Here is a 24,229-nt window from a genome sequence, read left to right as displayed (position 1 = left end):
ACAAAGTCGTCGCAGCACTGTCGTAGTCAGAGTCAAATGATCATACAACAATACGCAACTTAAACTGTGGCGCATAATTCAATACACATAAGTAATAAATTTCTTATTGTTGCAGCTTGACTTAGATTTAAATTTCTTCAACCCCACCGATGCGCTGGTCAGAAGGATAACTGAAGTTACTAACGTATCAGTCTACTACTACGAGTTCGACTATCATTCAGATGACACCTTCGTGAATGAATTTGGTAAGTGAAAAGAGACATATTTTAAGATAAATACTCTGGGAGCATTTGTTAACATCGAGTATTGATTTAAGTATCAGGAAGTCTTTTACGAAAGTATTTGTATGGAGTGTAGCCATGTATGGAAGTGAAACATGGACGATAAATACACTCCTGGAAATGGAAAAAAGAACACATTGACACCGGTGTGTCAGACCCACCATACTTGCTCCGGTCACTGCGAGAGGGCTGTATAAGCAATGATCACACGCACGGCACAGCGGACACACCAGGAACCGCGGTGTTGGCCGTCGAATGGCGCTAGCTGCGCAGCATTTGTGCACCGCCGCCGTCAGTGTCAGCCAGTTTGCCGTGGCATACGGAGCTCCATCGCAGTCTTTAACACTGGTAGCATGCCGCGACAGCGTGGACGTGAACCATATGTGCAGTTGACGGACTTTGAGCGAGGGCGTATAGTGGGCATGTGGGAGGCCGGGTGGACGTACCGCCGAATTGCTCAACACGTGGGGCGTGAGGTCTCCACAGTACATCGATGTTGTCGCCAGTGGTCGGCGGAAGGTGCACGAGCCCGTCGACCTGGGACCGGACCGCAGCGACGCACGGATGCACGCCAAGACCGTAGGATCCTACGCAGTGCCGTAGGGGACCGCACCGCCACTTCCCAGCAAATTAGGGACACTGTTGCTCCTGGGATATCGGCGAGGACCATTCGCAACCGTCTCCATGAAGCTGGGCTACGGTCCCGCACACCGTTAGGCCGTCTTCAGCTCATGACCCAACATCGTGCAGCCCGCCTCCAGTGGTGTCGCGGCAGGCGTGAATGGAGGGACGAATGGAGACGTGTCGTCTTCAGCGATGAGAGTCGCTTCTGCCTTGGTGCCAATGATGGTCGTATGCGTGTTTGGCGCCGTGCAGGTGAGCGCCACGATCAGGACTGCATACGACCGAGGCACACAGGGCCAACACCCGGCATCATGGTGTGGGGAGCGATCTCCTACACTGGCCGTACACCACTGGTGATCGTCGAGGGGACACTGAATAGTGCACGGTACATCCAAACCGTCATCGAACCCAGTGTTCTACCATTTCTAGACCGGCAAGGGAACTTGCTGTTCCAACAGGACAATGCACGTCCGCATGTATCCCGTGCCACCCAACGTGCTCTAGAAGGTGTAAGTCAACTACCCTGGCCAGCAAGATCTCCGGATCTGTCCCCCATTGAGCATGTTTGGGACTGGATGAAGCGTCGTCTCACGCGGTCTGCACGTCCAGCACGAACGCTGGTCCAACTGAGGCGCCAGGTGGAAATGGCAAGCCGTTCCACAGGACTACATCCAGCATCTCTACGATCGTCACCATGGGAGAATAGCAGCCTGCATTGCTGCGAAAGGTGGATATACACTGTACTAGTGCCGAAATTGTGCATGCTCTGTTGCCTGTGTCTATGTGCCTGTGGTTCTGTCAGTGTGATCATGTGATGTATCTGACCCCAGGAATGTGTCAATAAAGTTTCCCCTTCCTGGGACAATGAATTCACGGTGTCCTTATTTCAATTTCCAGGAGTGTAGTTTGGACAAGAAGAGAATAGAAGCTTTCGAAATGTGGTGCTACAGAAGAATCCTGAAGATTAGATGGGTAGGTCACATAACTAATGAGGAGGTATTGAATAGAATTGGGGAGAAGAGGAGTTTGTGGCACAACTTCACTAGAAGAAGGGATCGGTTGGTAGGACATGTTCTGAGGCATCAAGGGATCACCAATTTAGTACTGGAGGGCAGCATGGAGGGTAAAAATCGTAGAGGGAGACCAAGAGATGAATACACTAAGCATATTCAGAATGATGTAGGCTGCAGTAGTTACTGGGAGATGAAGAGGCTTGCACAGGATAGAGTAGTATGGAGAGCTGCATCAATCCAGTCTCAGGACTGAAGACCACAACAACAACTCTGGGAGTTAAGAATGTTCTACGGTATTGATAAAATTCTGAATTCCCTGCATACTAATTCTCCAAAGTGGTTTGCAGAGGACAGATGTAGATGTGGACGTAGAATTAGAAGTGATTTATTTTTCGTAAGTAGGAATCTACTGTTAATTTCATTATTTCTCTAACTCTGAATAAAGCTCTAGTGGTTTCCAGCACACGATTTCACTATTCCTACACCTTCAATAAAATCTCGGTATAACAATGAAGTCACCCACTAGATGAATACAACCTAAACAAATCTACTATACTAAACAAATACACTGCGGAGACCATTGCCAATCACTAGCATGAACCATTCTCAACAAAATAGTAATGTGGCAAACTGCAGAACGGTTACCAACACATCTGATTCAGTTACTCTAGTGTACACTAATTTTGAGTTCTTATCTTCCTAATAAATCATCGACACCGTCAGTCAACACAGCAAAGCAGCTAATTATCCGACATGCATTTTAGACATTTCAAAGCTGCCTCAGGATCCAAGTGGGCTTACCTTTGGTTCGCTGCCATGGCGTGTGGCTAGGTGGCGCTCTGGGGCTGGGAGGTAAGCTGAGCAAGGGTGTGAGTTGGCGTAGTGACAGTGAGGTGAGGGCACCGAGTTCTGCAAGACCGTTTACGAGGGAGTGTGCGCTACTGGGCGCGCTGCGAGCCGGTGGCAGCCCCGCAGGCTGTGGGGGCGGGCAGCATTCTGCAGTGGCCACGCCCTGCTGATCGTGCCGTATTTTGTTGCACGTTGGCTGACACGCAGAACTGCTTTTTGGCGCCTTCCGTCCGTACATCACAGCCATATATGCGGAGAACAAAGGCGACGTTCTGGAAGAGAGGGTATTGCTGTTCTGAACTCTGGATCCAAGCACTCTAATTCCTTCCGTATGCATTTGTATTGCCAGTATAAGAATTGGCTTTAGCTTGTATTTTAAATGACTACCTTCAACTGCTTTGGCTCCTTCTATACTTAATGTGACATTGTTTAAGTTTGAATGTGAGCGATTTGTTTTAAATTCACGCGTTTATTTCTATAGACATTTGGTGGAAATATTGGTGTATTCTGGTGTTGCCCAAACGATGTGCTAAGTTTAAATTATGGTTACATCAATGGGAAATTATTCTGCTGGGCGTAAATTATGATATATCATGTAATAAGATTGCTATGCATTAATGTGGCAGTACGAGAGGAAGAGAGACAACAATATTCTTTAATACCCTGTGGCGTAGTGCGCTTTGATGAGTGTTCTTTAGTCTGCAATAAATCGAAGTCATTGCGCGATGCTGAAAGAAATTTGTATATACATCTATATCTATCATAGAGAATCGCTAATTCATATGCGAGAAGAATGTCATTGACATTAAGGTCAATAAAACTTCGTTCATTTCAAAAAGGTACGTGTTATTTCCTAAAAAGTATACTCAAGTGTGATCTATTAATGAATACCAGCTCGATAACAATTTCGACGGGAGCGTTCAGTTCTAATTAAATAATTTGATGCTTTCTTCGGAAAAGAAGTCATTTCACGGATCATTTTTCTGCCACCAATGTTTCTAAGAACTGAAGGCAAATCTGATTGCTATGCAACAGAACCCCGACGAATATTTCTCAGCAAATTTGATTAACACTTTCAGCTTAAATACAGCATCTGCAGTGGCTGGAGCAGATCACCATAACAAAGGAAGCGCATAGTCTGAAAGCAGCTTCACCCATCGCCCTGTGTCCCACCAACGGCGTATGTATTCACTATTACAGAACACACACACAGACAATCACTCATACATATAAAGCCACAACACAAGGTGGTGTGGGAAACATCTCAGCATAAAAGGCTTAGTATGGGCAAAATACAAATAACAGTAAGAGAAGATAGCTGAGTGATTTTAAAATATGAGTTGTTATTTACTCGTGATCACTGCTGAAACTATGATAAACTGTAGACTACAGCAGCTTAATTTGTCTTTTTTTAACTTATGGACTTTTGCGTGTAGCATGCGGTGAGGCATTATAAGTGTTGGTAATGTAAATTTATGTCCTAGCTAATATTTTATTGCCAACTGTATATTTAAAATTCATGTAAATTTCTTTTGCTGTCTAGTCAGCAGATTGACCTGCATCTCTTCGTGCTTGCAAGCTTGTTCACGTTACTGAGGTTTGAAGACAGTAAGGCCCACGTATTTCATGCGATTGCTCGAATTTGTGTCAGTCCCAAACGTAGTGGCCTGCAGCAGGGTTTTCCAAAAAAAAAATTTATATTCATACTGTAGTTCCAATGTGGCATACCCCTCTCTGCACTTAACACGAGTTTTAGCTCATCTGTTTAGACTAATAAGTTTTTGTATCCAAGGTATGGCTCGCATCGTAGTTTTTACTGTACTCGCTTGGGTTGGGCTACCTCTCTTGCGTCAATAGTCAACGTTTGGGTGGATGCGACGATCGGGCTGACCTGTCCCCACATCTGTGATCCGGACACCTGAACATCGGACGACACACCTTGTGGTCTTTCACCATTCCAGAGGGACTCTGTCTGTATATTGTGCCTGTTGCAACAAGTACGCACAACTAACTGTCAAAGTTAAGTTGCTGTTCATTGTGGCTGAAAACTGGCCTTGGGCATTTAATACTTCATGTAATAACTGAAACTAACTTGTTTTTCATTTTACAAGAAGTTGTTTACTGTAATGTTTGATTTTCTTGTATCTGATCTACTGCTGTGTGAATATAATTTTATGGTTTAGTCTTCCCTTCGCTATAATTACGTTGTCCTGACCGTATTTCTTTGAGGCCTTTTTTATGGATAAAATGTTAATTATTCTTGTGATTTTGATCCAGCTAATTTTCTTAAAGCGTGCAGTCTTTTTATTCAACTACTAGTGCTCAAGGGGATGGTCCCACGCAGTAAATGAATTTGATTTTTTAAAATATTTTTTTTATAATATTATTCTGAGCGTTAGCCAGCCTGTGAATCTTGATTTTGATGTTATTAATTAGTCACATTACTTAGCCTTGAGGTTGGTAAAGTAAATTCTGTGTTAATACACTACTGGCCATTAAAAATGCTACACCAAGAAGAAATGCAGATAATAAACGGGTATTCATTGGACAAATATATTATACTAGAACTGACATGTGATTACATTTTCACGCAATTTGGGTGCATAGATCCTGAGAAATCAGTACCCAGAACAACCACCTCTGGCTGTAATAACGGCCTTGATACTCCGGTGCATTGAGTCAAACAGAGCTTGGATGGTGTGTACAGATACAGCTGCCCATGCAGCTTCAACACGATACCACAGTTCACCACGAGTAGTGACTGGCGTATTGTGACGAGCCAGTTGCTCGCCCACCATTGACCAGACGTGTTCAATTGCTGAGAGATCCGGAGAATGTGCTGGCCAGGGCAGGAGTCGAACATTTTCTGTATCCAGAAAGGCCCGTACGGGACCTGCAACATCCGGTCGTGAATTATCGTGCTGAAATGTAGGGTTTCGCAGAGATCGAATGAAGGGTAGAGCCACGGGTCGTAACACATCTGAAATGTAACGTCCACTGTTCAAAGTGGCGTCATTGCGAACAAGAGGTGACCGACACGTGTAACTAATGGCACCCCATACCATCACACCGGGTGATACGCCAGTATGGCGATGACGAATACACGCTTCCAATGTGTGTTCACCGCGATGTCGCCAAACACGGATGCGACCATCACGATGCTGTAAACAGAACCTGGATTCATCCGAAAAAATGACGAGTTGCCATTCGTGCACCCAGGTTCGTCGTTGAGTACACCATCGCAGGCGCTCCTGTCTGTGATGCAACGTCAGGGGTAACCACAGCCATGGTGTCCGAGCTGATACTTCATAGTCGTCGAACTGTTCGTGCAGATGGTTGTTGTCTTGCAAATGTCTCCATCTATTGACTCAGGGATCGAGACGTGGCTGCACGATCCGTTACAACCATGCAGATAAGATGCCTGTCATCTCGACGACTAGTGATACGAGGCCGTAGGGATCCAGCACGGCGTTCCGTATCACCCTCCTGAACCCACCGATTCCATATTCTGCTAACTGTCATTGGATCTCGACCAACGCGAGCAGCAATGTCGCGATACGATAAACCGCAATCGCGATGGGCTACAATCCGACCTTTATCAAAGTCGGAAACGTGATGGTACGCATTTCTCCTCCTTACACGAAGCAACACAACGTTTCACCCGAGAACGCCGGTCAACTGCTGTTTGTGTATGGGAAATCGGTTGGAAACTTTCCTCATGTCAGCACGTTGTAGGTGTCGCCACCGGCGCCAGTCTTGTGTGAATGCCCTGAAAAGCTAATCATTTGCATATCACAGCATCTTCTCCCTGTCGGTTAAATTTCGCGTCTGTAGCACGTCACCTTCGTGGTGTAGCAATTTTAATGGCCAGTAGTGTAGATAGTTGAAACTAACGTTCTTTTAAACGATTGTTTAATTAAGCAGTTGTTTTCTGAATGGTTACGGTAAATATATATTTTGTGTTTGAAATCAAACGGTAAACGCTGTTGAAAAATCTAGGGGTAAAATGCTTCCGTGTGAGAGATTTCCTAGAAATACCTTGGCGCGCAATGTGTCCCTTCCAAGTCCTTTCGACAATCCTTTCTTTTTCGATTTCTTCACATCTTTCCTGCAAGCATTTATCCTTGTCCGCCGCGTTTATTATTTTTTTATTCCTATTTGTACGCTCTTCTTTCACCGATAGGCTAAAGTATTTCATCTGTTAACGAATGATTCTCCTCATTTGCCTTCCTAATACTTACGTCTGTCTTTTCATCCTCTGTGATTGCTCGTTTTAGAAATGTCCTCTCCTCTTCATTTTAACTGCCTACTGTGGTATTCCTTATTGCAATATCCGCAGCCTTTGCGAGTTTCAAACGCATCTAATTACTTCTCAGTATTTATGTATCCCATTTTCTAACACACAGGTTCTTTCAGGCGATTCTCTTAAACTCCAGTCCACTCGTCGTCGTTACTATATTGTGATCTATATCTACTACTGGGTACACCTTACAATCCAGTATCTGACTTCGGAATTAATCTGACCACAGTGCTATCCAACTGGAATCTCCCGTGTCTTCGGACGTTTTCCACGTATAACCCCAATACTTGTGAATTTTTAGCTGAATATCCTCCATTACGTGTTGAAATTTATTGCAGAACTCATCTAGTTATGAAATGATAATTAAATCAATACCGTAGGCTGTCGACAAGCGTTCATATACATCAACGGTGAAAGTCCAAAATGTGTGCCCCCACCAGGACTCGCACCCGGTATCTCCTGCTTACATGGCAGACGCTCTATGCATTTGAGCCACCGAGGGCACAGAGGATATTGCGACTGCAGGGATTTATCCCTTGCACACTCCCCGTGAGACCCACATTCCCAACTTTAATGTCCACACGCTACATTCGTAGTGGCCCTGCCCATTACACTTATTACTCGCGGCAGGCAATCTTACCGAGTCCGGGAAAAGTTCGGGCAATGCATGTGCATCCAGCACAGAAGAAGAAGGTCAGTTACGTAATGTAGTAAAAGTGGATGTACTTAATTTATCTGTAAACTGCATAAAACAGGACGACATTGTTTAGAAGCTGTTCTTTTCCTTTCCAGCACGAATTCTGACTCTGAGAGCCCATGCGCTATCTCGCTTGCACCTATGTAGATAAATCGCCAGTGCCGGCCGGTGTGGCCGTGCGGTTCTAAGCACTTCAGTTTGGAACCGCGTGACCGCTACGGTCCCAGGTTCGAATCCTGCCTCTGTCATGGATGCGTGTGATGTCCTTAGGTTAGTTAGGTTTAAGTAGTTCTAAGTTCTAGGGGACTGATGACCTCAGAAGTTAAGTCCCATAGTGCTCAGAGCCATTTGAACCAACCAAATCGCCAGTGCTGCCTGTCGGCGCGGCGGTGAGAAGTGTGGGCAGTGCCAGCCGCTCACTGAGCTAAACGAATTCGCCCCTCTCTCCTGTGGCGGCCACTTTGCATATTCGTATGAAGTTTTCCGCTTTACTTCATAGTTTCCTTGTATACGGCGTTCTTCTCCGCATGCACCACGGTGCCCATTAGAAACCGAAGGTTCTACTGAAGAAAGTTAAAAATTAAGTGTGCAGAGAGGTACGTAGCCTAGAGACATGTAACATCATAGGCTATGGGAAACATCCTATAGAAAGCTCTTACCATACGAGTAAATAAATTACATTAGCATACCATATTTAGCACTGGAAAGATAAGCAGAGGGAGAAAATGGCAGATGCAAACAAAATCTACAACATGGATAAGTAATTTGATTTACGTAGAAATAGGAAGATTATCTCAAGGTGGAGAATGGCATCATACCATTAGAAACACTGAGTATACAAAACATCACAACTTTGCACATCGTTTTGAAACCTTCCAGCAGATATCACTGCTGTGTGATGTGCGATCAAAAAGTTTCCGTTCGGAGGCCGTACAGACCAGAAACGGTATTCAAATCAGATGAAATCGTGTTGAGCGTTGAGGTAATCATCCCACCGAGGCACCAGTTTCAAAATACCCTTTTGGTAAAATAGCGTGTCTTGCAACGTGAGGAGGTACGTAACTGCCTACTGCATATCCTCGTCCGACAAGTATCGTCGACGCTTCAAGCCTTTCTTAGAGGCCTGAAGGTGTGGTAATTACGTGGAAGTAACTCCAACTTGAGTTAGCGTAACTTCTGAGTTACGACGTTTGCTCTATGAGGAAGTGTGTTATCATATAGAGGCAGCACCCCTTGTCGCTATAGTTCACATCGGTGATTTTCGACAGACATGCTGCCCCATGAACATCTTTCATTCTCCAATAGTTGTCTACTGGTGTTTGTCTTTCGGCAGCCTAGAAAAGAATATCACGTTGGTCTTGTTCTGACGCTTTTGGTAATAACGACTCCAGTTTCCGCAATTACTGCACGCTCGTCGGAAAGACACTAATGCCGCACTAATCGTTTGTCTACATGTCGGTGCTTATGTGCCAGTATCGGAGTCGCACTACGTTGCCTATTTCCTGCAGCAACGCTCTCAAACGGACAGAAACATTTTGTTTAGCCCTAATACATAAAAGCATTCAGCTAAACTAAACATATTTAAAGTGCTTATATGGCTCTGAGCACTATGGGACTTAACATCTGAGGTCATCAGTCCCCTTGAACTTAGAGCTACTTAAACCTAACTAACCTAAGGACATCGCACACATCCATCCCCGAGGCAGGATTCGAACCTGCGACCGTAGCGGTCTCGCGGTGCCAATCGCTTGCCCACTCCTGCCTGCTAAAGTGCTTATACTTAGCGCAAAAGGTTGTTTAAATCTTTCTTCAGGAGCGACAACTACGCATTCCATGCGCTTGTATTTGCGCACTTGTTTTATACGTTAAGTCGACGACCTCTCACAAACACAATATTTCCATGTCATTCACGATAATGGATTAGTGAAAAGAAAGTGTATGCTTGTTACTGTTGTAGGAGTTGGACATGGTGGTGAACTACAATTCCTCTTCCTGCGGAGAGATCTAGACATTAGTTATAATCTGGATCCAGAATCAGAAGAGGATCAAGTACGAAGAAACATTCTGCGCCTCTGGACCAACTTTGCGAAATACGGGTATGTGTATTTTCCACATTCAAAATAGATTCAGGACTTAAAATAAAATATAATAATCCTTCAGGACTTAAGGCCTCGATAATGTACGCGACTGCTAATGAAGGGTGATACGTGGGGGACGCTAACTGGTTTTCTTTCTGCTTTAAAACTAAATTCATTTGCCAAACAAAGTGTCCATGTCTATTTACACTGATTGCAGTTGCATTTTACCAGCATAAATAAAAATGGTTCAAATGGCTCTGAGCACTATGGGACTTAACATCTATGGTCATCAGTCCCCTAGAACTTAGAACTACTTAAACCTAACTAACCTAAGGACAGCACACAACACCCAGCCATCACGAGGCAGAGAATACCAGCATCAAATATTTAGTATAACTACCCTTAAAACTACTGGAAAACTCAGTCACTGAGATGTCAAAATCTATGAGTTCAACCCCGGAAGGCAAAGCTACATGTCTTTGCATGTGGGAAGCCTGCTATCTTTCTCAGGACACCATTTCGGTTTTTCCGCCCATTACAAGGAACACGTAATATGTTTGCGGGCTGTACGGGTTGCTACTCTCTCGATTAAATTTATCATTAGTGACACAACGGCTGGCCGAATAGTAAATTACGATACTTTCAAAAGATGTTAGGATTCTACTGCTATGTCACCAATACATAAAGAAGCAAAATCTCAACTGCTTGTATTGCTGAAGAATAGTAAGTTACAGAACTTAAGGTTCTCCATGTTGGTTAGTACAGCTGGAACTGGAGCGAAATATAATCAAATGGGTATTTAAAAGGCTAAAAGGAAGTGTAATAAAAAAAGTGCAGTTAAAAACATGACATATGCTACAGTAAGTTGATAAGGGCAAGGAGAAAATTTTGAGATAGATTTTATACTCAACAAGAAAAATAAAAAGAAAATGTTAGAGATATTAAACGATTGTCAGAACATCATGACAAGTTTTAAACAGAATCAAGAATTGTTTCAAAGAAATTAAGTAAAATGTTCAGCATCTTAGAAAATGAAGATAATAGGATTTTCTAAACCAAGTTTCCGTTGTAAATGGAACGGAATGTTGGCAGTCAGTGTGGATTGCCAATTCTGACTTATAGCAGTAGTGAAAGTTAAAATTATCCCGAAAATGACGGTTCTTCAATGAGAAATAGTGAGATGCGTGAAGCGAATTACTAGAATGAAGAGGGAAACAAATAAATTTATGAGGAAACTGAATAGTGGAAGGCATAATTATGACTGCATTGAAAATGGAATGCAAACACGGAGTACATTTAGCTCAGTGAATGTCTACAGATAGGCTAAGAAAGTCCTGGATGTACCAACTCCAAAATTTTTCACCGTTTCCACGGAATTTATTGCTGAGAATATCCTCGTGTATCAGCAGGAATCAGCTGTACTTTCAATATATGACTATGTTAACAGAACAGGGATCTGAATTTTGTCTTGTCAAGGAAGTACCGACTAAAACTTCATCTCTACGAAGCCTAACCAGTGTGTCATGAAGTGAGAAATATCTTATTAAAAAAATGTTCAAATGTGTGTGAAATCTTATGGGACTTAACTGCTAAGGTCATCAGTCCCTAAGCTTACACACTACTTAACCTAAATTATCTTAAGGACAAACACACACACCCATGCCCGAGGGAGGACTCGAACCTACACCGGGACCAGCCGCACAGTCCATGACTGCAGCGCCTTAGACCGAATATTTTATATTTCACAGTCGTAAGAAATACGACAAAATCGGCACATTAAAGGAAAGTCGTTAAGTAAAAGCTATTCTACTGTGTAGCTTCATTAGCGAACACAGCAAAGTTTCGCAGCTGGAGATACTTCGTGAAGTCTCACTCCCCGTCCATTACCTCCTCCCCTCTTTCTTCGTCCATCTCCTCCTCCTTTCCCCCTCCCTCTATACATCATCTTCTGCCGACTGTCTCTATCCATTTCCTCCCTGCCTCCCTCTCTTTCTCCGTTCACTACTACCGTCCTGTATCTGACATTGAGCCTTGTTTATTGGTATTGCAAACGGAACATTGACTGGAAACTGAAATCACTTAAATGAATAGGTAAATTGGTTGGGATCATTCGTGTATGGGGTATGACAGAGACCTTTCCAGCTGCAGGATCTGTGAGTATCGTAGCTTCAACGACAATATTTCGCATAGTTTTATTCTGAAAATGGGTAGGATTCTGTGTTTTAGACGTTCAGATTCCATAGGACTATTCTGACGATAATTGGACTAGCCATAAATTCAACTGTCCTGTTACTGTAAAACCGATGGCGAGGAAAAAACTGCATAACATGTTGTTGTGTATAAAATTTTTGCTTGAAAAAAAAAAAAACTAAATGTCGTGTGGCTAGAAATTATATAGAAGGGATAGAAATGTATGTGGGAGAAACAAGTAGGTAGCCCAATTGTTTACGCGCTCTACTATAGTAGCTGAAACTAACTGCGAGGAAGAATTAGCAACGGCACATTTGTACAGCTCAGCGCAGCATTTTCTTTCTTGCGAACGGTATTAACAGATAAACTGCGAATTGTCGTTTAAAAATGTGTAGCCTACGTCCCTCTAAACGTTTATCAGAGTGTCATGTAAAAACTGGAAATAGATCGATCAAGAAATTTTCGAGATTTTTGCTAAAAATACGTGTTGACAATTATCGAACTATATTAAAATAAATCGTCTATAACTTCTGAACGGTTTGCGTTAGGACGTTCGAACTGCGAAGTTGGCTGCGAGGGATGATGAGAATTAACATGCGCACGCATGGTTTGGTTTAGCGATGAGGTCCTCTTTCACTTGGATGGCTTCATCAATAATCAGAACTAATGCATTTAGGTGACTGAGAATCCGCATTTCGCTATCGAGACGTCTCTTCACCCTCAACGGGTGACTGTGTGATATGCAATGTCCAGTCATGGAATAATCGATGCGATATTCCTTGATGGCACGGTGAATACCGAACGGTATGTGAAGGTTTCGGAAAATGATTTCGTCCCCATTATAAAAAGTGACCCTGATTTCGACAAACGTGTTTCATGCAAGATGGAGCTCGACGCCACTGAAGCAGGAGCGTGTTTGATATACTGGAGGAGCACTTTGTCGCCAACATTCTGACTCAGGGGTACCCATAGGCGACTGGCGTGGGCCTCGATTGGCCGCCATAGTCTCCAGATCTGAACACTTCCGACTCTTTTCTATGGGGCTATATTAAAGACAAGAGGAACAGCGATAACACCAAAACCATTGCTGAGATGAAGACAGCGACTGAGGAAGTCATCGACAGCATTGATATTACGAAACATCAGCGGGTCATGCATTATTTCGCTGTTCGTCTGCGCCACATCATCACCTATGGTGACAGCATATCAAAGATTAGATTAGATTAATACTAGTTCCATGGATCATGAATACGATATTTCGTAATGATGTGGAACGAGTCAAATTTTCCAGTACATGACATAATTAAGTTAATTTAACAATATACTTAAGTTAATATAACAACTTTTTCATTTTTTTTGTTTTTTATTTTTATTTTTATTTTTTAAATATATTTTTTAAATTTATATCTAAAAATTCCTCTGTGGAGTAGAAGGAGTTGTCATTCAGAAATTCTTTTAATTTCTTCTTAAATACTTGTTGGTTATCTGTCAGACTTTTGATACTATTTGGTAAGTGACCAAAGAATTTAGTGCCAGTATAATTCATCCCTTTCTGTGCCAAAGTTAGATTTAATCTTGAATAGTGAAAATCATCCTTTCTCCTAGTATTGTAGTTATGCACACTGCTATTACTTTTGAATTGGGTTTGGGTGTTAATAACAAATTTCATAAGAGAGTATATATACTGAGAAGCTACTGTGAATATCCCTAGATCCTTAAATAAATGTCTGCAGGATGATCTTGGGTGGACTCCAGCTATTATTCTGATTACACGCTTTTGTGCAATAAATATTTTATTCCTCAGTGATGAATTACCCCAAAATATGATGCCATATGAAAGCAACGAGTGAAAATAGGCGTAGTAGGCTAATTTACTAAAATGTTTATCACCAAAATTTGCAATGACCCTTATTGCATAAGTAGCTGAACTCAAAACGTTTCAGCAGATCATCAATGTGTTTCTTCCAATTTAATCTCTCATCAATGGACACACCTAAAAATTTTAAATATTCTACCTTAGCTATATGCTTCTGATTAAGGTCTATATTTATTAATGGCGTCATACCATTCACTGTACGGAACTGTATGTACTGTGTCTTATCAAAATTCAGTGAGAGTCCATTTACAAGGAACCACTTAGTAATTTTCTGAAAGACAGTATTGACAATTTCATCAGTTAATTCTTGTTTGTCAGGTGTGATTACTATACTTGTATCATCAGCAACGAGAACTAACTTTGCCTCTTCATGAATATAGAATGGCAAGTCATTAATATATATTATGAACAACAAAGGACCCAAGACTGACCCTTGTGGAACCCCATTCTTGATAGTTCCCCAGTTTGAGGAATGTACTGATCTTTGCATATTATGAGAACTACTTATTTCAACTTTCTGCACTCTTCCAGTTAGGTACGAATTAAACCATTTGTGCACTGTCCCACTCATGCCACAATACTTGAGCTTGTCTAGCAGAATTTCATGATTTACACAATCAAAAGCCTTTGAGAGATCACAAAAAATCTCAATGGGTGGTGTTCGGTTATTCAGATCATTCAAAATTTGATTGGTGAAAGTATATATGGCATTTTCTGCTGAAAAACCTTTCTGGAAACCAAACTGACATTTTGTTAGTACTTCATTGTTACAGATACGTGAAGCTGCTCTTGAATACATTACTTTCTCAAGAATTTTGGATAAAGCTGTTAGAAGGGAGATTGGACGGTAATTGTTGACATCAGATCTATCCCCCTTTTTATGCAAAGGTATAACAATAGCATATTTCAGTCTGTCAGGGAAAATGCCCTGTTCCAGAGAGCTATTACACAAGTGGCTGAGAATCTTACTTATCTGTTGAGAACAAGCTTTTAGTATTTTGCTGGAAATGCCATCAATTCCATGTGAGTTTTTGCTTTTAAGCAAGTTTATTATTTTCCTAATTTCAGAGGGAGAAGTGGGTGAGATTTCAATTGTATCAAATTGCATAGGTATGGCCTCTTCCATTAACAGCCTAGCATCTTCTAATGAACACATGGATCCTACTATATCCACAACATTTAGAAAATGATTATTAAAAATATTTTCAACTTCTGACTTTTTGTTCGTAAAGTTTTCATTCAATTTGATGGTAATACTGTCTTCCTGTGCTCTTGGTTGACCTGTTTCTCTTTTAATAATATTCCAAATTGTTTTAATTTTATTATCAGAGTTGCTGATTTCAGACATGATACACATACTTCTGGATTTTTTAATAACTTTTCTTAATATAACACAGTAGTTTCTATAATGTTTGATAGTTTCTGGGTCACTACTCTTTCTTGCTGTCGGATACATTTCCCTTTTCCGGTTACAAGATATTTTTATACCCTTAGTAAGCCATGGTTTGTTACGAGGTTTCTTACGAGTATATTTAACTATTTTCTTGGGAAAGCAGTTTTCAAATGCATTTACAAAAATGTCATGAAATAAATTATATTTTAAATTGGCATCAGGTTCACGGTACACCTCATCCCAGTCTAACTGCTGTAGGCTTTCCCTGAAATTTGCAATTGTTAAATCGTTGACTGAACGTACTACTTTGGAGGACTGTTTAGCATTGCTGAATGGAGCTATGTCATATATTGTAACTAGCTGTGCACCATGATCAGAAAGACCATTCTCAACAGGCTGAGCATTTATCTGGTTAAACTTATCTTGGTCTATAAAGAAGTTATCTATCAGTGAGCTGCTATCCTTTACCACCTGAGTAGGAAAATCAATAACAGGTGTCAAATTGAAAGAACCAAGTAATACTTCAAGGTCATTTTTCCTATTACCCTCTTTCAGAGAATCTACATTGAATTCCCCACAAATAATAATTTGCTTCCCCCTGTCTGACAGATAGCACAATAAGGAGTCCAAATTTTTCAGAAATAGATGAAAATTTCCTGATGGGGACCTATATACAGTTACAATTATAAATGTGCCTTTATTTAATTTAAGCTCACAGGCACATGCTTCTATATGTTTCTCTACACAAAACTTTTTTGTTTCTATACTTTTTGCACATTGATAACTTTTGACATATATGGCAACTCCTCCTTTCTCCATATTTTCTCTCATTACATGTGCAGAGAGCTTATATCCACTTACATTTACCTTATCCATATCAGTAACAATGTGATGCTCAGACAGGCATAGTATATCTATTTCATCCTCAGCTTCTAAATCTTCTAAACAAACCAGAAGCTCATCTATTTTATTCTTTAAACTCCCAATATTTTGATGAAATATACTTACATTAGTTTTAATTATATTTTTATGAGAACCTTTCCTTATTCTAACATTTGCAGTACTCTCCTGTCTGAGTTTCTCATTGTGCTTAGGCCTAGTTGCTATACCAGTGGTCACATGGTGTTCATGTCATAACCCAAATCCGAATGTCTGTAGTGACTTTAAATGCGAACATTTTAGGTTAGGCTTTACCGTGACTGTTCTTGACATTAAATGAAACAACAAGTTTACTGTTACCAGTCACCATTTTATTTATTTCCATGATGCGTTTCAAAGGTTGAAACCTCCATCATCGGCTTTAAACCTTTGAAACACGTCGTGGAAATAAATAAAACGGTGGCTGGTAACAGTAGCCTAACCTAAAATATTCGCATTTAAAGCTAATCTGCCCAGTCAGGAAATCAAGGCTATTTTCGAGTACACAAACAGTGCAGAAAAGGTCGCAATGACGACATAACGCCGGCCGCGGTGGCCGTGCGGTTCTAGGCGCTCCAGTCCGGAGCCGCGCTGTTGCTACGGTCGCAGGTTCGAATCCTGCCTCGGGCATGGGTGTATGTGATGTCCTTAGGTTAGTTAGATTTAAGTAGTTCTAAGTTCTAGGGGACTGATGACCACAGCAGTTGAGTCCCATAGCGCTCAGAGCCATTTGAATTTTTGACGACATAACATATTCACTTCAATAGGAATTGTTTCAAACATAACGTCATTCCGAATTATGTCAAGATTGAAATCAAGACAAACACGACAACTGCAATGAAAATATTGGTAAACGCACGAAAAGTCTGGGTGAAAAATAAACTGAAAGAACTTTATATTAAAAAACAAATGTTCAACATACAGCTTTATAATGCAGAATTACAGTTGGGTAAGTTGCTTTATAGTTTAGAATATGATTCCATAACCAAAAAGTCAAACAGTACACCGACTTCATCATACAGAAAACAAAAGCTACACAGAAGAAAAAACTAGCCAATCTCATAAAGCAACAATTACCTCCCAAACTGAACCAAAACAGCCGAAAGAAACACACATTCTACACACCTTTCCTCGACAACACGAACTTAATATTCACTGCAGAAGAAGAGGCACTACTCTGCAAAGGTAGCTCCACTGGACCAAAAGAACCATGAAAAAATCATCACTAGTGTCACACAGATATCAACCATCGCCTTTAAGAAGCGAAATGACAAAATAGCAGCCTGCCACAAAATTAACGAAATCATCGAAAAGGAAATTGCAAAACCATACCCAGCATACAAGAAAAGAGAAGAAGCCCTTACACGTACCATTAAGACATGAATAATGCAATAGTTGTAAAAGCTGACAATGACAACACAACTGTTGTAATGGACAGAGCAACATACATAGAAAAAACTTTAAACTTTTTCCAAACCAGCAACATAACAGAAATACATAAAGATTCAACAGCCAGAATACAAAAAGAGATTAAACACATTTCAAACAACATCAGCTTTCTACTCACCATCCAAGAAGCAAGAAACATTGTAACAATGAGCCCACAAGCACCTTGCCTTAGATCACAACCAAAGATCCACAAAAATGGGACTCCCATCAGGCCTATAGTGAACTGTAGTAACAGCCTTACATTCAAACTCCATAAAATGCTCTTCAGAATTATCAAAGAAGCATACACATTCAATAATGAGAGGACACTTAAAAACACAACAGAATTCACACAATATGTCAAAAACATACAAGTACCTGATGGAGCCACACTTGCCTCATTTGACATACAAAACCTTTATTCCTCTGTACCTATAGATCCCACACTACAGATAATCAATGCCAACCTACATAAACACAAAAAAGTCCCTTGAACTCACATTACTGAACTAATGGACCTGCTTGAATTCACACTTTCACACAACTATTTTAAATTTAACAATAAAATCTACAAAAAAACAGATGGTCTGGCAATGGGCTCAGATCTTTCCGGACTGCTAGCAGAAATATTTATAAGTCACCTAGAAGGCAAAATCCTAAATTCCAATCACCACCTCCTCAAAAATATCATCTACTACTACAGATATATAGTTGATACCATCATTTTAATCAAAGGCACTAAAGATGACATCAGTGAGTTGAACCAGTTTTTCAACAACTCCCATGAACAACTCCACAACACATACCACAATCCACAGCTCCTCTTGTCACCCCACAGCACACAAAATGGCAACATTCCGGTACATGATCAATAGAGCTATCCAACTACCACTCTCTGAAGAGAAATGTAATCAAGAAATTGAAATAATAAAACAAACAGCTATTGAGAATGGTTATAACAGCTCCATAGTAGACACCTTAACACAATACTAGCAAAGCAACCACAACACAAAAAACAAAAAGAAAATAACATCTTCCATACAATCCCCTTTCTAGGTAATATTCCACATCAGATTGCCAATGTCTTCAAACGAAAAGGCATAAGCATATCCTTTACAACAGACAACAAGACTGAACAGAAGTTACCCCACAACATCGGCACAAGAAACCCACTTCATCACACAGTTGTGTACGAAATTGATTTTTGGACTGTGACTGCTTCTACACAGGCCAGACAGGCAGATCATTTGAGATTAGATTCAAGGAACACATGGCAGCACTAAAAAACAAAAAATACCACACATCAGCAATAGCTACCCACCTGCATGAAACAAAACACTATGTTAACAACACAAGTATCAGCATCCTACACATCCCATCAAAAGGCAGAAAACTAGACATCCTTGACACACTCCAAATATGCAAACACCAAATAAAACAACGTGAATCAATCTTAAATGGCAAAAATGACAATATTTACAATAGTATCATCTCTGTTTTCAGCAACTGCCTACATCATTAAACCATAAATATTGACAGCCGCCAAAAGTACAAGATATTGACCTCATTTACAGATAATTCATCACACTAACAGCTTATACCCCTTGTCAGCTTGATACTATATGTACATCAACTACTGGCATAAATTGTATATCTGTCTGCATATTAAGCATTATCCAATGTATTACCCCAACCTTTAGGCAGCTAATAATTGTAGCATATAATCGTAAGACCCCTTGCCATGTAAAGTTTGCTGTCATACCTTCACTCTTTCCACCGTCTCTCTCTGTCTCTCTCTCTCTCTCTCTCTCTCTCACACACACACACACACACACTTTCTCTCCCTCTTCGTCTCCTTCTGCTTCCAGCCTGCCACATCTGTCTATTAATCCCAATCAAATATTGTCATTTATGTGTAATTATACTGCTGTAGCCAATATGATTACTGTACTCAAAGTCTGTAACATTTCACCTGATTTTCATTAACAAGTATGAAGTTTAACCCATTTTAACATTTCACCTGATTGTATAAACGAGTATGAAGTTTAAGCTGTTTGAACTTGTCAAAATCGGATTTATATGCCACCTGGAGTACACACACATGTATTCGACACCTCAAAACAAACACTTCAAAATCCTTTAAATAATTATTCTGTAATAATGTTGTTACAATGTATATATATTCTTTGTACTTTGAGATTATGTCTTCTCTTCTGCTATACGAACCTTGCACCCAGCAGATTCCGGACGCCATATTTGTTTACAAATATGACAGTATACATGTGATGTGTTACGACAGCAAAAGGAACCTGTGATACAGGAGGTACTTTATTTTACTTATTTTATGTTTACCGTTAGATATCAGTTTAATTTTTGTCAGAAGAAACCCAAAACCATGTTCTGAAATAGTCTCTTGTTTCTTCACTAGACAGTGCCACAAGTTGTTGCAAAAAATCGTAACACAACACACACACAAATGTCAAACTAACTAATGTAAATCCACCCGATCATGGAGGTTTCAACCTTTGAAACGCATCGTGGAAATAAATAAAACGGTGACTGGTCGGGCGTTGTCCTGTTGAAATATGGCATTTGAAACAGGTTGCAAGAAAGGCAGTGCCTCGTGTTGTAAAATCTCCCTGATGTAGTAGTAGCTGTCCAGGTTGCTCTCAAGACGTAAGAGGCGACGTTAGTGTTATAGGCAATGGCGCCCCAAACCATCATATTTTGCGTTTCTCCTCATTGCGACTCAACAGTAGTCTGCCCAATTGCTTTCACCAAGGCGGCATCGAACGTGTATGGGGCCATCACTGTAGGAGAAGTGTAACACTACATTCCTCCACTCAGCGTGTCGGAGTCGGTGGTGTTCACGAGCTCATTACAGTCTGTGGCATTTGTGGGTCTGGTCAATGGAAGCCAACACAGCTACAGCTCAGTCAAGCTCACAGAAGACAAACAGTCGACGCAGACGTGTCTACACTCGTTGCAGCGCTCCTACGTCGCCCCAATACTGTGGACAAAGCGGACAAGACGGCGGTCTTCTCGCTCTTTGGTATCAATGTGTCGTCCAGTAACCCTCACTGTTGAAACACCGTGCCGTCTACAAGCCGCAATATCAAGGAACCAAACATTCTGCATCGTTCGAACGGAGTCACATGCCGATTTTCCATCCTGTGATGTCGGGGAGGCATACTGACACTTGGATTTACGTTTTTACTTAGTATGATGGCTCCGCACCGACTGAGCGTTGCGAAACACTGACTTCTCCAGTTACACATATGAGAGCGCTGTTGGGCCTATGTGCACATCATCTCTCTGCCATTTAAATAACTTACTATGGTTCTGCTGTTCTGCACGTCCTCTTATCGTTGCATATTGTAGACCACTGCTTCTGACACCTAAACCTCCAGATGTCAGACACTCAGATCAGTACCAAACATTCTAAGTCGATAGAGTTCAACCTAAACTCCGATTTAGTTCGTACTATGTGCTCTCGTCCAGCAGAACTGGCGTAAAGGTTAGTTAAAAGTAACACCAGCACTATGTAGCACAGAAAGAGCGTAACTGTGGGTCAGTAATATGAGCAACTTCCGTGGGAAAGCTGGAAGAGCGTTAGACCGTCGTTCCAAGGGTTGTGGGTTCATTCCCCAATGATGACAATTCTTTTACTGTATTATCCGTGAAAGTGTTGCAGGGGACTATTAATAGTTCCATACATGTGGTGCAACTGTTTCCTTGTTCTACCGTTCCGTTTGTTTATGTTTATTCTGGGAAACTGAAAATGCACTAACTGCTTCATCACGAGTGGTTTCTGTTCTGTCACACATGTCCGACAGAACACTACATCTATCTATACAAATGTACTTAGGTTTGCTACTTCCAGCTAACGAAGCGAAAGCAAACTGCCAAAAGAATACTGCTGCACACTCCGAAAAATCCTTTTATATGCCAGGAAAATGTTCTCCCATACAATAGTTAACACAAACTGTCGACAGTGGGGCTTGAACTCAGAAACTGGGGTACGAAGACTTTACGCTGTACTAACTCACCCACGAGAGAACTACAAAACTGACACTCACATATACGCCTTTCATGATCCCCTCAGTTCTAGTGTTATTTTTAAATTCCGTTTACGCATGTTCTGCTGGACGAAAGCACTTAACACGAAGTAATCGGTGTTTTGGTTGATGCTCTACCTACATACAACGCTTCGTAACGATATGAGTGTCTGGCATCTGGAGGTTTGGTTTTGAGTGTTTCACATTTTACGAACGGTAGTGTACTATCTACATATTTATGTGCCATACATTATAAAAATATGTAACCTATGCCTGTCCAAGAGCTGATTAGAATATCTGAAGTAAATTGGCCAAGAAATTTTCTGGATTTTCGGTAACAACGCCAAACAATGACTTGCCTCTACAGGGTATAGCACTGTCCGCTCACATTAATGTGACCATCAGTCAGAAGCCTGAATAACCATCTTTTGCAGAGCGGACCGCTGCGAGACGAATGTGAAGAGATTCAGTTTTGTTCTGGAAAGTACAGACAGGGCCGAATCCACTGCTGTGCCCACTTGCGCTGCTTTTTTCGGTCGTCGAGCCAAGGTGGAGACAGCCTTACCGATATGGTCACACGGATTCTCCGTTGGGGCTAAGCCTGAAAAAGTTTAGTGGCCAGGAGGGTGCGGTAAACTTATCCCGGTGCTCTTCGTACCGCGCACGTGCACTGCGGCCTGTGTGGCACGTGGCATCGTCCTGCTGCTAATGGTCATCGTGCCGAGGAAAAACAAACTGTGTGAAGGGGTGGACATGGTCCCGAAGGACAGATGCATACAGTACTTATGATGATCTATTGTGCCTTCCAGAACGACGAGATTACGTTTCGCGACGTACACTCCAGCGGCCGTCCGGCCGATTGCGCATAAAATATGTTTCTTCTGAAAGAGCGACCTGTCACCACTCAATGGGCGTACACTTGAGGTATGGGCGTGCAAAATCCGCACTTTGTACCAATGAACAGCAGTCAACGTGAGTGCATGAACAAAGCGCCTGCTGCGGTGACCCATACGCAGCAAAGTTTGCTAAACGGTCGTTGAGGACACACTGTCATTATTCCCTACATTAATTCCGACGTTCAGCTGCCCAACAGTTGAACGTCTATTCGCTCGTACTTATCTCAGCAGTCGTCGTTGACCTGTGTGGTCTACAGTCCGTGGTGCACCACAATTGCCTTTGCGCTGGTTTGCATGGCGCCATTTTGCCATACACAATACGAATTAATCACAGCCAGACGTGAACCGTTTACAAACTTTGATGTTTAGGAAATATTTCCACCCGTCGCCCCAAAACCAACGATAATGTAATTTTGGACGTCAGTAAATCGCTCCGTTTCCGCATTATGACAGCGAGTATTTTCCGCGTCCACCACCCCCATTCGACACGCTTTATATACCCTCCACTGCTAGTGCTGCCACCTGACGTCTGTGATTGGCTATTGCACGTTGATGTCAAGCACAGGCAGTGATCACATTAATTTGACTGGACCGTGTAGTTTAGATCACATAACAAGCACAGAAGCTGTTTTCCGAAACACTCTGACATTTGATCAATAAGGACTAGCCACATGATAGGGAGCAAGAACGTGTGGTGACAAATATCCTTCCGTTTTGTGACCATTCACAAAGTACCTCAATTATATTGAATGAAATACAATGTAATCAGATGCTACAGGTTATTATAAAAGTACATACGCAATAGCAGGCAAATTAGTACTTAAAAGTGATGTAGACCTTCACAGTACCTGTTATTTGTAGGTAACTCAAACCCAGTATGTCGCTTATGTTAGATATCATTTTATTGGCCCGTGTCAGAAGTTGTAACCAGTTGCTGGACAACGAGAGATTTGTTCAGAGACACGGACAGAAACTATATTCTTATTACGTAGCTTGCTTCTCCGGTTTGCTACCGCTAGTATAAAGTAAGTACAGAGAACCTACTGAAACGTCCGCTTAGAAAAATTAATAAATTACTATACAGATAAACCTCTTACATTATTTGATTTTCAAACAGCTGAGCAGAACTGAACGTACTCAGACATTTCGCTCTTTACCTGTTCTGATCAACACTAAACTGACACACATTTTTAGCGCAACGCAATCTGACTTTCAATAATCCCTACAAATAATGGCCCAGACTAACATTAACCTATACCTTTCACAAACCACTTACCTCACAAAAATCTTCGTTACTCGAACTATTGTAATACAGCGAGCGCCACTACTGCCAGCTGAATAAAAGATTCAAACTACTGAAGGCACTAACTACTGATAGGCATAGTTAGCAAATGAAAGATTTTGATAAACAACAAACAATGTATTTACCTTAATAGTGTTCAAAAGTCATTATATATATATATATATCAGTTCATGACATCCAGTCTTACAAATTTACTGTGTCTCTGATGGACACATGTCCTGATCATCCGCTCTCAAAACTCCGCCATTTCTCTCCCCACATCCACCACTGCTGGCGGCACACCTCCAACTGCACAACGCAACGCGCTGTTAACAGCCAACTGCTC

The 24,229-nt window shown here is 41.5% G+C and overlaps 2 protein-coding genes across 2 annotated transcripts in view; both read left to right on the top strand.

Moving 5' to 3' along the window:
- Window positions 1-24,229, top strand: part of LOC126175419 (cholinesterase-like) — a 423,045-nt gene that overhangs the window by 194,325 nt on the left and 204,491 nt on the right. The gene's annotated exons all lie outside the window — the stretch shown is intronic.
- Window positions 1-24,229, top strand: part of LOC126175420 (acetylcholinesterase-like) — a 118,359-nt gene that overhangs the window by 88,549 nt on the left and 5,581 nt on the right. Inside the window, exons 8-9 of the mRNA XM_049922219.1 lie at window positions 116-245; window positions 9,722-9,860. Coding sequence (XP_049778176.1) covers window positions 116-245; window positions 9,722-9,860 — 269 coding nt within the window. The remainder of the gene's footprint in view (window positions 1-115; window positions 246-9,721; window positions 9,861-24,229) is intronic.

The sequence above is a fragment of the Schistocerca cancellata genome, chromosome 3, assembly GCF_023864275.1.
Source record: "Schistocerca cancellata isolate TAMUIC-IGC-003103 chromosome 3, iqSchCanc2.1, whole genome shotgun sequence".
Classification (NCBI taxonomy): Eukaryota; Metazoa; Arthropoda; class Insecta; order Orthoptera; family Acrididae; genus Schistocerca; species Schistocerca cancellata.
This window is presented reverse-complemented; position numbering and strand designations above follow the sequence as displayed.